The sequence below is a fragment of the Ovis aries genome, chromosome 6 (assembly GCF_016772045.2).
Source record: "Ovis aries strain OAR_USU_Benz2616 breed Rambouillet chromosome 6, ARS-UI_Ramb_v3.0, whole genome shotgun sequence".
In the NCBI taxonomy this organism is placed as follows: domain Eukaryota; kingdom Metazoa; phylum Chordata; class Mammalia; order Artiodactyla; family Bovidae; genus Ovis; species Ovis aries.
This window is the reverse complement of record NC_056059.1, coordinates 99,014,688-99,028,398: the sequence shown is the minus strand read 5'-3', so window position 1 is coordinate 99,028,398 and position 13,711 is coordinate 99,014,688. Positions and strand designations below refer to the sequence as shown.

The 13,711-nt window shown below is 40.8% G+C and overlaps 1 protein-coding gene across 3 annotated transcripts in view; it reads right to left on the bottom strand.

Moving 5' to 3' along the window:
- Positions 1–13,711, bottom strand: part of GPAT3 (glycerol-3-phosphate acyltransferase 3) — a 62,875-nt gene that overhangs the window by 28,264 nt on the left and 20,900 nt on the right. For 2 of the 3 annotated variants that reach the window (XM_027971150.2, XM_042251593.1), the window contains one exon: positions 1,354–1,624. In XM_027971150.2, coding sequence (XP_027826951.1) covers positions 1,354–1,624 — 271 coding nt within the window. The remainder of the gene's footprint in view (positions 1–1,353; positions 1,625–13,711) is intronic. The other variant, XM_042251595.1, reaches the window with a different exon arrangement.

The window sequence follows — 13,711 nt, the reverse complement described above, 5'->3', positions numbered from 1 at the left end:
GCTTCATCACTTTTTCTACTTATGCTCCGCACTGTGACTCCAGTAAACTGGGCTTTGAGGCTAACTCCTCATAAGGAGGCATGCTAACTTAGAACCAAAGGGGACCCAACTAGTGAACTTTTAATACAAAAGTGAGAGATCAAAATGGAGCGAGGTGGAACAAAGTCATCCTCCCAAATATCTCTCTCCCATGTGGCAACCACTCTCCAGAATTTTTTTCTCTCCTGTGCAGTTATGAACTGCTACAGACCAGTGAAGAGAGGAGTCACAGTTTGGATGACACTCTGGTGGACGTGAAACTGTACATATTTTCCCTTCTTTTTTCTAACTTCCCTTTTCTATCCATCCTCAGGGCTTCCTGGGTGGCTCAGTGGTAAAGAATCCACCTGATAATGCAGGAGACATGGGTTTGATCCCTGGGTCCGGAAGATCCCCTGGAGGAGGAAATGACAACCTCCTCCAGTAATCTTGCCTGGGAAATCCCAGGGACAGAGGAGCCTGGCAGGCTACAGTCCACGGGGCCACAAAGAGTCGGACACAACTCTGCGACTCAACAACAATGAAAATCCATCCTCAAATTATCTATGACTAAAAAAGAGACATGGATCCAGATGGATATATACTGGATTCTGAATATATACTTTCATCTGGGGAAGACACGAGCGAAGAGATAATATGTCTTTGAGGAGGTCACACTCAGTGGTGTTTTCTACTAATAAATGGGAAGAGGTGGGATTACTGCCACTAATACTCGGGTGTGATCACTACATACATAATTTAAAAAAAGAAAGCTGGGGGACTTCCCTGATGGTCCATCAGTTAAGACTTCCCCTTCCAATGCAGGGTGTGTGGGTTCCATCCCTGGTCAGGAAGCTAATATCCCACATGCCCCATGGTCAAAAAAAAAACAAAAACAAAAAACAAAAACAAAAAAAAAAACCATAAAGTAGAAGCAATATTGTAACAAATTCCATAAAGACTATAAGGTACATCTCAAAAAAAAAATCATAAGTACATAAACAGAGAAGTCAATGGCACCCCACTCCAGTACCCTTGCCTAGAGAATCCCATGGATGGAGGAGCCTGGTGGGCTGCAGTCCATGAGGTTGCCAAGAGTCGGACACGACTGAGCGACTTCACTTTCACTTTTCCCTTTCATGCATTGGAGAAGGAAATGGCAACCCACTCCAGTGTTCTTGCCTGGAGAATCCCAGGGACGGGGGAGCCTGGTGGGCTGCCGTCTATGGGGTCGCACAGAGTCGGACACGACTGAAGTGACTTAGCAGCGGCAGCAAGTACATAAAACGAAAGCTGGACTGGCTGTACCATCAGGTTGCCGGCGGGGAGACGCACCTCAGCGGCAGGAGAACACAGTAGCGCACGATGACGCCCAGCACCCACACCGCGGTGAGCCGCGGACTGACGTACTGGAAGTTCACGTTGGTCCTCGTGAGGAGGTTCCACGACACTAGCTCCTCTGAGGAGAACCTCTGGGTCACTTCGTCTTCCACAATGGCTTCCAACCCCTTCTTGGAGAAATAAAACACGTCAGACAGCTCAAAGTCCCTTCCTCGCAGACCAGACAGCCCTTTTTCCATGGGTGACTCGTCTCTTTGGATAATACCTTAAAAGAAAGCATCAGGACATGAGAAAACGCCATCGGACAGCAGAACAAGTGATCAAAAAGGCTACTTTACGCAGAAGACAAATGCATCTAATGGGTAACATGAAGCAGATTTCAGAAATAAAGGGTGAGCAACTGCAGGGAGAAAAGAGGTAAAATCAGAGTCTGCATGAAATGGCTTCTATTCGATGATTTCAGTTCATTACAGAGGAAATCTTGTCCTCAGCAACCCTCTTGCTTGCATTCATCCCTATGTATCATCAGCAAAAGAACTCACAAACTCTCCCCAGAATATACACCTAGATCGTGTAGAAACAAAGGTTTATATTTCCCCCAGTGAAAAACTATAAAGCCAGAAAGTAAGCAAAATGGCAAAAGGTATTTTCCACAAATAGCAAAAGGCTGATGTTTTTAATTTGTAAAAATTATTTAATAAGAAAAACACAGGCTCCTAAAAAAAAAATAAACAAAGTTCATGAACTGAATTCATACAAACAACATAAATAGTTAACAAATATTCAATGCCTTTTTTAGTCATCCAAGAATGTGAATCAGACACAGCGGCCTACTCACATGATCAAATCAGCAGCATCTTTGTTTAATGATAAAATTCAGACAGAAATGACACAGGTATTCTCATACTCAATTGTATGAGTATGGAATTGGATTATTTTCAGTGAATCATGTGAGAGAGGCACTGATGTCAGTTTGTCCTATAACTTTTGCCGTTTAACTCTGAATACTTGGTTTAAGGTAGTCAGTTAAGGAGCAATCTTGTCAAAATCTGTTTGGCACAAAGAGACTAAAAATAGTTTTGCCCACGATTATAATTCCAATTCTAGGAAACTGTCACAAGAAAATAATCAGAAATGCAGGCAAGAGTGTTTACTGTAGTATTTTCCATTAGAATCGATCCAGATAACACAATATAGTGCATCTTTAAAAAAAAAAAAAACCGATAATGTTAAGTGAAAAAAGTCAAGATCTAAAACTCTGGTTTACTCAACTATGAAATGTATATACAGTAAAAATGTTAAGAAGAAAAAAATTAAGAGGTTACTCTGGGCTGTTAGGTTTTCCTCTTTATACTATTTATTGTATTTTCCATAAAGAAAATAATTCAAAGATTTTTCAAAGTAGCGTAAGTTTGACAAATTGAAAAATGACTAATACCACCCAGTTCTAACCATGTATTAAAAATAATAAATGAGAAGATCATCAAAGAATAAAAAGTAGCTGCATACACAGTGACATGGCTATCCATCTGTCCCTATGGGGCGCATCACAAACAAATTTACATCCAAATTTAATTAGAGAAGTCAAGAATTAAGATGTTAAATTCCCTGAAAGAAGATCGTCTTTGATGTCCTCACTTTTCCATTTCCTAGGAAATCACTGAGGACAGCGGAGGAAGCTATGTTATCTACCTGCTGGAGAACTTGGATGTGTATCCAAAGAAGCAGCTATACTATACCCATTTTCTTTTTTCTGAAAGAACTGCAGCATAATGGAGTAGAAAATAAAGAGGATGTGAAGTCCAAAGTCCAGTTCTATCAGGACAACCACCAGGTAGCTCTCTGTCCAGGTGTAACTGATAAGTCACCTAACTTGGTGTCCTTCTTTATAAAATGGGGATGGAGAGCGGTTGGGAAAGTGTTTAGTATCCTTACAAAGACTAAAGTTTTCTGATTTTACTTTTGGGGTTTGGAGTGGGTTTTCTTTCCATTTTGCCCAAAGCAAAGCTAATACCTAACCACCTTAAGAATGAGAGCACTAAAGTAAGTTCTTGAATGATCATTAGATTATCTTCTTAGTTCAGTCCAAGTAGTTTAATCTTTCTTCATCTCTGCAAAGGGTTTAATCAGAATTAGAGAATAAACCAGCGTTCTACTGAATTACCCTCATGTTCCGTAGGGACTGCAGTACCACTCACAGCAGGTTACTCTATCCAATATGGCCAATATTTAGCAGTACAAGAGTTTCATTATTTACCAATGTACAGATTTTCTTTTTTAAGTCTAGAGAGGAGAGATGACCAGTTACTTGGGAAACTGCTGAATGAAACACATTGGAGACAGGAGTGTGTGTATGCTTAGTCGCTCAGTCATTTCTGACTTTGTGACCCCACTGACTGTAGCCCACCAGGCTCCTCTGTCCATGGGGATTCTCCAGGCAAGAATACTGAAACAGGCTGCCTTTTCCTTCTCCAGGGGATCTTCCAGATCCAGGGGTTGAACCCAGGTCTCCGCACTGCAGGCAGATTCTTTGCCATCTGAGCCACCAGCCCTTCTAAAAATAAGCTTTTTCAGAGGACTTCCCAGGTAGTGCTAGTGGTAAAGAATTCGCCTGCCAATGCAGGAGACACAGGTTTTATACCTGGGCCAGGAAGATCTCACTGACAAGGAGCAACTAAGTCTTTATTGCACAACTATTCAGCTTGTGCTCTAGAGCCCAGGAGCTGCAACTACTGAGCCCACATGCAAACTACTAAAGCCTGCATGCCCTAGAGGCTGTGCTCCACAAGAGAAGCCACCGAAATGAGAAACCCACACACTGCACCTGGAGTGTAGGCCCCGCTCCTGCAACCAGAGAAAAGACTGCGCAGCAACAAAGAGCCAGCACAGCCAAAATTAAATAAGTAAATAAGTAATTTTTTAAATTAACTAAACGTCTTAGATCATTTCCAAACATCAGAAAAAAACAGATAATTCAGAGTAATACATGAAAGGTGATTATTTTTAGAGTTTGCTTAATGCAAAACAATAGATACTGTATTATTTAAGGATACATACATGTATGGTGGCGGGGGGCTTCCCTGGTGGCTCAGCTGATAAAGAATCCACCTGCAATGCAGGAGACCTGGGTTCGATCCCTGGGTTGGGAAAATCCCCCGGAGAAGGGAATGGCTACCCACTCCAGTATTCTGGTCTGGAGAATTCCATGGACTATATAGTCCATGGGGTCACAAAGAGTTGGACATGACTGAGCTACTTTCACTTCACTTCACTTCATTTCACATGTATAGGGGAATTATGAAAATATGCATAAAAATAATAAACATCAAATCAGAGTAGTAGTTTCAGGGGTTGGCAGGGCCATATAAATGCGTATCAAACTAGCACAGATGTTTCAATATTGGGTTTTTATTGTCATTAAGGAAACCTCACTATTGTTAATAAATTAATCCTGATCCTTCAGTGACCCGCAATTCTTAAATTGACAAAACCCTGATTCTAGGAGTTATTTCCTTTTGTTTTACAAGTTAACTTCAAAAAAAGAAAGCCACAAACATTTGAACTTTGTCCTTATACCAAATGCTTCGGCCAACCCGACAAGGTTCATATTTTGGGATGAAGATAAAATTACAACAACTATCTCCATCTAATGCAAGAGATGAATTGCACAAGCTTCCTGTGCCCCCTGCCTCGAGCAAGCCATTGGTACATAAATAATACCAGCTATGACAGGCCTGTTAAAAAAAATGGAGGCTTAAGTTAAAACCATCTCAAATATAATTAACTCTAAATTAGCTGAGTGAACCCTTGGAATAACTGCCCATTTATACGTCATGCTCGTTTTTCCACCTTGCAGCTGTAAAGTATGTTTTCTGGGTCAGTGATTACTACAGAAAATCAGGGTCTACTACACATCAGAAGTGGATATAACCAGCTTATGTAGAGAAACTAATCCTTAACCTACCAATGGGCTGTATTCCAAACATCAGAAGCTCAGAGTTTAAAACACTCTCTCATGGAAACTTTGTGTGAATTAGTCTGTTTGAGCTGGAATCCTATACAAGCAAAGTCTACTTAACTCAAAATATACGTGACCGCAGATCATGCAGTACCAGTACCATGAAATTGGTACTTGGAGTACTTTGGCCTCCAATACTTTGGCCACTTGATGTGAAGAACCGACTCATTGAAAAAGACTGATGCTGGGAAAGACTGAAGGCAGGAGGAGAAGGGGACAACAGAGGATGAGATGGTTGGATGGCATCACCGACTCAATGGACATGAGTTTGAGCAAGCTCCGGGAGTTGATGATGGACAGGGAAGCCTGACATGCTGCAGTCCATGGGGTCACAAAGAGTAGGATACAACTGAGTGATGAACTGAACTGAACCATGAAATAGAAATTTCCTTTAGCACTATTTCCACAAGAAATTTAAAAATTTAGTTTGGAATTAACAAAAAGAAAAAATTCCTCATCCTGTAGGGACTTAGAGGGGGCAACAGGAGGACTTTTTGGGACATGGGTAATGTTCCATTTCTTGATCTAGATGAGAGGTTCATGGATACATTTACTTTGGGAAATACATCAAGTTGTACAGTTATAATTTTGCACCCTTGTCTATGTATATTATGTTTCAATTTTTTAAGAAAAATCATACTTGAGACCTGCTGCACAGTATGGCCTATGGTTAACAATACTGTATTGTACACTTTAAATTTTGTTAATAAAGTAGATCTTATGTTGAATGTTTCCACAACTATGAGAAAAAAGGAATCGATGGAGACAGTATCTGTTAATCCTCTATTTTCATGATTTATCTATTACAGGACTAAGTAAATACTACTTCCCTTTAAAAAAAAAGTTTACTCTGTGTGTGTGTGTGTGTGTGTGTGTGTGTGTGTGTGTGTGTGTGTGTATTCAGTCGTTCAGCCATGTCTGACTCTTTATGACCCAAGCCCACCAGGCTCCTCTATCTACGGGATTTTCCTGGCAACAATACAGGAGTGGGTTGCCATTGTGTGTGTGTGTGTGTGTGTGTGTGTGTATTCAGTCGTTCAGCCTCCTACATTCTTCCCTCCCCTGCCCCAGTATCCTTTCTGATCCATAAATGCAATCTGCTTGAGTAAAGAGACCAAGGTAAAGTAGCTATAAAAATTAACTATATGCCGTTGGGTTTTGGAGAGTGGGGTGAGTCAGAGCTGCTGGGATTAAAGAGCAGAAATATTCAGAGCCAAGCTCCGGTGAGATAAGACCCATGTTTAGTCACTTAGGCGTAGTTCAAGGTCCTGATGCAATGCTAGCAGGCCAAGGCCAAGGATTCCTTAAGAGACCACTGAGCGCTGTCCTCGTGCATCTCCAGTTCATTAACCATCACAGATATTAACACACTAACCAGTTCACCAACTACACAGTCACACAACTGCACAGGTTTCTAGTCCATTTTTTGTCACCTTTTTTCAAAACAATTTACCTGTAGTACAACAAGGCTAACCTTGAGACATACCATGTGCAAAAAATTCCCTGGGCTGTTAGTCAAAATACAGTTTCCAGCACATAATTTATCTGATTTGACTCTGCTTTTTCATAGCAAATTCTTTGTGTTCCTGATGACAACTGCTTTCCTTCTTAACTAACTTTTAAAATCCAGCTTACTGTTATCAACTTAGTATAATAATGGTACCTCGATTATATTTTTTTCAAGTTAAGTTTTTGAGGTGCATGCATACTAAGGTACTTAGAGGTAAAATGACATAGTATCTAGATTAGTTTTAAAATACTGGAGTGGGCTGCTGTGCCCTCCTCCAGGGGATCTTCCCGACCCAGGGATGGAGCCAGCGTCTCTTAAGTCTCCTGCAATTGCATTTGACTGTGCTTGACAGGTGGGTTCTTTACCATGGGCCACGTGGGAAGCCCCATATAAAGAAATAGTCCACAGCAATTAAAAAAAAACCCACTGATTCATGCCATGGCAAGGAGAAGTTGCACAAACATTATGCTGGGTGAGAAAACTGATACAAAACAGCCCGAACTGTGAATTTCAATAAATGGGAAAAACTAAATGATGATGACAGAAAGCAAGAGAGGTTTCAGCAGGGACTGAGGGATGAGTGACGTCTCCTAGAGAGGGGCCTGCAAGAACCTTGAGATGATGAATACAATCTTTGGTTGAATCTGGGGGGTAGTCACATTGGTCTACAAACATGTAAAAATTCATCTTGTTGAACAGCTGATATTTGTACAGCTTAATGTACCCTAATTATGCCTCAGGTTTTGTTTTTTTTTTAAGAGTCTTCCTTCACACGGACTTCTCTGGTGGCCCAGCAATTAAGACTCCACGCTCCCAACTCAGGGGACAAGGTTCGATCCCTGGTCAAGGAATTAAGATCCCACATGCTGTATGGTACATGGTGTGGCCAAAAAAAATAAAAGGTCTCCACAGCTTTCAGCTTTTAGCCTCTCAATTAGAGGCTCTAGCCAATCCACACCTACACTTCCCATGGATATTTTTGTCTTCTTTCCTGAACTAAAAGACAGCTAACATTTATTGAGCACTTCCTGATGCCAGACTGTGTGCTAAACCCTTGACACGTACACTGACGGAATCCCCATAATCCTGGGAGGTACTGTCTATTATCTCCATTTTGCAGATGAGGAAATTAAGACTCAGAGTGATTAACTTGCCCAGGGCCATGGGGAGAAAGAGGAATAGAACCAGGATTTAAAAACCAAGCTTGTGACTCCGAAACCAAACGTTCCCTCATATCCTAGGTTTCCAAATTCCATGTTACTCTGTCCAACACTCGATCTTTCACAAACCTCAAAGACATAATTAAGATCTTCCCCCATCAACTCCACATCAGCCTAGTTTTTCCTTGCTAAACAGAAGCCCTACTCAAGTAGTAGTTCTTCCTAATATTTCTTCTACCTCTGAAGGAAGAAATGGAACTTCAATACGGGAAAATCTATATGTGGCCTCCATCTGCCGTTAATCTGGACACACACTTGTCACTAACTGAACGAGGCTCAATCATCTTTCCCAGGAAGCCAGAACCCAAGTCACTGTTTTGTTGTTGCTTTTTTTAACAGGGGCAGGAATCTTTACAGACTGGAGCACATCGTTTAGGTCTTCCCACTACAAGCCCAACAAAGAACAGCCCCCGGGCAGTGGTCTATTTAATACTCCCTCGGTTTATAGTTTGGCCAGACTCAGGTTCTCTCAGGAGGCTGTTCTGTCCAGTTTATGACTCAGCACACAGATGTCCTCCCTGTATCTTTCCTCTTCAAGTCTTCTCTGAGGCAGAGGCAGCTGCCCCATGTATCTTGCAGATCAGTCAAGGTTTAGAAAGGATAATCATCCTTAATGCTTATTGCTGTCGCTAAGGTATATTCTAAAATTGTCTACATCTGTTATATTAACAAAGGTACAGTAATCTGTACTGTCACCCAGCCAAGTTTTGGAGAAAACAGCTTCTATTGCTTTTGGTCCCAATAAATAACCTGCTACATCCTCAGCCACGACTGTACAATGAATTCAAGGTCTCTGAGCCAAAGACAGATGGACTGTGCCATTAACAAGGGTAAGCCTCAGTTTCCTCACCTGCACAGACCCTTCGAAGCATCTATATTTGAGTATTATTTTTCTTAAAGAGAGTCTCCAAACTGTCTAAGAGTCAGGCCCCCTGGACTGGCCCTCACCTCTGAATCACATTATTATTTTGTTGCTACAAGCGACAAATCTATGTTAACACACTTACTCTACAACCTAAAACAGTTGTGCATGCTCAGTTGCTTCAGTCAGGTCCAAGTCTGTGACCCCGTAGACTGTAGCCTGCCAGGTTCCTCTGTCTATGGGATTTTCCCGGCAAGAAAACTGGAGTAGGTTGCCATGTCCTCCTCCAGGGGATCTTCCCGACCCAGGGATTGAACCCACATCTCCTGCATTACAGGCAGAGTTTTTGCCACTGAGCTACCAGGGAAGCCCCCTAAAATGGTTTAGAAGAAGAAATACTTAGGATTGAGAAAACCACATTATTACCAATTAGTATTAGAACACTGAGATTTCATACACATTAACATCTTTCTCTTATTTTCACCTATGATTGATATTTTATCTATCTGATGGTCAAATGAACAATGTACTTGTAAGAGGAGCTGCTGTTTGCTCGGTCATTTGGATGCTGTTTTAAGGTCTGAAGTTTCCGTCTTCTTGGAAACGGAGAGATTGGTGAAGATAAAAAGCAAAAATGTGAAAACAATGCAAACTGAAAACAAAATCACTACGCAGAGGTTTTACAAGTGTCCCTGCTTTAGAACTAGATTCATGTGTACCATAAAACAGAACCATAAAAAGAAAAGGGGGCAAGGAATTTCCTGGTGGTCCAGTGGTCAGGACTTGGCACTTTCACAGCCAAGCACCTGGATTCAATCCCTGGTGGGGGATCTAAGATTCTACATAGATACTTCAAGCTGCACGGCCAAAAACAAAAGGGGGTGGACAATATCAGAACTATCATGAAGCTATCACTATCATATACATGATATGTGCTAAAAATAAGTGCTGACTTAGCACTTCTTCTGGTTTCCTAAGCGCTACTCTATCACGATGGCCTGGTTTTTTAAAAAGCATTAGAGTTATGAAATTATGCACCTCTAGTAACATTTCCCCAGTTGGCACATTTAAGAGTTACATTCAACTTTTTTTTTTTTTTTTACATAAAAAGGGTAAAGTTTACTTTAAATACCTATATATCCCATCAGTTAATCCAAGCAAGAAAAATAAGGACAGGGGAGAAAGTCACATAAGTGTAAAATAAGAATTTACAAAGATGAAATTAGAAACTAGAGAAGCCTGCACATGGAAACAAGAAGCCTTGAACCACAACTAAAGAAGCCCCTGTGTGATGCAAATAGAGAAAGCCTACACGCAGCAACGAAAACCCAACACAACCAAAAAAGAGAAAAAAAATAATATAAACAGAAAGTATAAAAGGAATAAGAAACAACTTTGCACAAAGTCCTGCCAAATTTAATAGAAAGCTGAGCAAAATTGTTGGCTTTCTAACTAAAAAAAAAAAAAAAAATACTAATATTAACACCAAGAGATGAATGCTCTAAAGAGAACCATTTGCACAAATGAAATAATGTGGGAGTAAAGAAACGTTATCAGTCCCAGACCCAAACTGTTTTTACAAGGAATTCTACCAAACCTTTAAATCTGAGAAGAAAGGGGACAAGGGGAAAGAAGGGAAGGAGAGGGGAAAAGTAAGTTGGTAGGTAATACATTAACCTCAAGTATAAGGATCAACTGCAAAAGGTCCTAACTTCAATTTTGGCAGACAGTTTCTAGCACATCATGGTCAAGCAATGTTTAGTCCATAAACTCAAAGATGACTCAGATATTATGCTATTAATGTAACACCAAAATATGCCTAAGGGGGGGAAATGTATATTCATCACCAAACATGCTGAAAAAAAACATTAAAACCTCAACATTTGTTCTTGACTTACAAAACAAGCATCAAGAAGTGTTTACCATAAGATGGAAAACTAGATCAAGCCCAACCTGATGCTTACTGGGAAGACACTGGAGGCCTGTCTCCTGTAGGAATGACAACTAACAGCACTGCTAGTCAACACGGTACTGAAGCAGCAGCCAGAACAATTAGACCAGGGAAAGAAATGAAGCATAAACTGGAAAAGAGGGATTTTGCTGGCAGTCCAGTCTCCAGTGGGAGACTCCAGACTCCCACTGCAGGGGGCATGGGTCTGATCCCCAGTCAGGGAACCAAGATCCAACATGCTGTGTGATACAATCAAGGAAAAAAAAGAAAGAAAATAAACTGGAAAAGAAAGAAAATATAGACTAAAGTTGAATAATAGGTGGCAAAACTATCACTATTTGACAATAAAATAACTGCTTACCTGGGGGAAAAAACAAGGAAATATGAAAATCTACATATAGTAGGAAAATTCTTATTTGAGTATATCCTGCCTTTACTAAAATCAAACGTTTTCCAATATACAAACAACAACCAGTTAGAAGATACGATGGAAGACGATGCTCCATTTATAATATCAGCTAGAATTATAAACTTAAGAAGAAATGTACACTATCTAAGGAAAACTTTCAAACACCTCTGGACGATAACAAACAAACACCTAAACAAATGGAAAGGTGTAATATCCTTGGAGAGGAAGACTCAACACTGATAATTTCAAACCACCCTCGGCAAATTTACAAATTTAACACAATGCCAATAAAAACAGATGTTGTATTTCCTCTTGATCACAGACAAGCTAAATCTCAAGATCATACGGGTCAAAAGTAAGAATTATCAAGACAGTTTTCTGTAAGGAAAAGTGACCGAACAGCAATCCCTGCTGCTGCTGCTGCTGCTGCTGCTAAGTCGCTTCTGTCGTGTCTGACTCTGCGCGATCCCATAGATGGCAGCCTACCAGGCTACCCCGTCCCTGGGATTCTCCAGGCAAGAACACTGGAGTGGGTTGCCATTTCCTTCTCCAATGGGTGAAAGTGAAGTTGCTCAGTCGTGTCCAACTCTTAGTGACCCCATGGACTGCAGCCCACCAGGCTTCTCCGTCCATGGGATTCTCCAGGCAAGAGTACTGGAGTGGGGTGCCATTTCCTTCTCCCTACCAGATACTAAAACAATCTGTTAAAATGTCAATAATTAAAGCAACATACCCATGCAAGAGAAGACAAGTAAATGTTACAGAACAGAAAGTTCAGAAATAGATCCAAAAATATACTAGAACACAGGAAACTTTGAAGGATGCATTGAAAATCAGTTGGGTAGAGATGGCAACAGGGAGTTGGCAACATCTGGATAGTCATCTGGATAAACAGACCAGAATAAATGAATCAAAGATTTAAGTTTTTTTAAAGCCATAAAAGTAATCAAATAAAACATTAGGTAATTCCCTTAGGACTTGGCAGAGGGAAAAATCTTTCTACTAAAAAACTCAAAATTCAGACGCTATAAAAGGAAAAACTGATAAGTTTGACTACATAAAGATGAAAAATATTCGTAAAGTAAGATACATGATAAGCAAAGGACAAAACACGAACTGCAAACTGAAAGCAGTACTTTTATCTCCGCAGAGACAAAAGCTAACCACTTGAATGCATGAGAAGATCCTAGATGTCAAGGTGAAACAGAAATCAAGAGAAATAGAAAAGTGGCCCCCAAAAAAGAAAAATGACCAAAGATGGGAGTAGACGGTTCCCAGAAAAACAAATACAAATGGCCCTTAAAAACATGAAACAAGTACCAAATCACACTCTCTATAAAAGAAATGCAAATTAGGACTAAAGGGTTTCAGGACTTCCCTAGTGGTCTAGTGACTAAGACAGCCCTCCCAATGCAGGGGCCCTGGTTGGATCCCTGGTCAGGGAACTAGATCCCACATGCCTCAACTAAACGTCTTCTAGGCTGCAACAAAGATCGAAGATGAGCGGGCCGTAACTAAGACTCCTTGCAGTCAGTCAAATAAATTAATTAATTAAAACTAAGGGGGAAAAAAGTATCAGTGGGCAGAGAAATACAGAGAGAAAATATAAAGTCAGAACTCCCTCTCCTCTGAATTTCCACTCTCTCTGCTCCTATTCTCTTCCCTGGTGAATCCTCATTTGGTTCATTTATCTCTTCCTGCTCCTTTTCCATTTTTTCTTTTTTCTCTAGCCTCAATAAAATGTCTTTCACTAAGTGAGTTCACTCAGTCCACCATTTCAACTTCTACCCTCTGCAAATAACCCCCAAACGTGCAACTCTAGTCCTGACTTCTTCCCCAAGGCTCACATTTTATAATATATGGCTGCCCTCCACCTCTACCCAGCCTCATGGCTCTGGTTCAAAGCTCCTTTACCTGCCAGAATGGCTTTCCATCTACCACCATCCCTTCTCCACTTCCCCCACCCTCTTCCTGTCTAGCCTCACTTCCACAAAGCTACCAGATTTGTCCTGAATTTAATTAAATAATCTCCTGGCCTGGCATTCAACATCTTTCAGAAATGAAACATCCAATCTCGATTCTTTCCACCTCCAACTCATGTTCCCTCATCCTAGCTCCAGCCAGGCTAGGTCCCTAGTTCTTAGGCCCCTAATACCTCTTAGACTCTCCTACACTTCTGCCTTTGCTTACAATTTCTTCCACTTGATACTCTTTTTTCCCGCAATCACTCAAAATTCATCACATCAGCGGAACTCCACTTTCCCCCTTTCATTTTCCTTGAGCCCATAAACCACCAACCCCACTCATTATATGATGCAGGAGTTGTTTTAACTGATTATCTGCAAAGACAAGGTGGGGAAAGACTGTGTTTCACCAAACTTA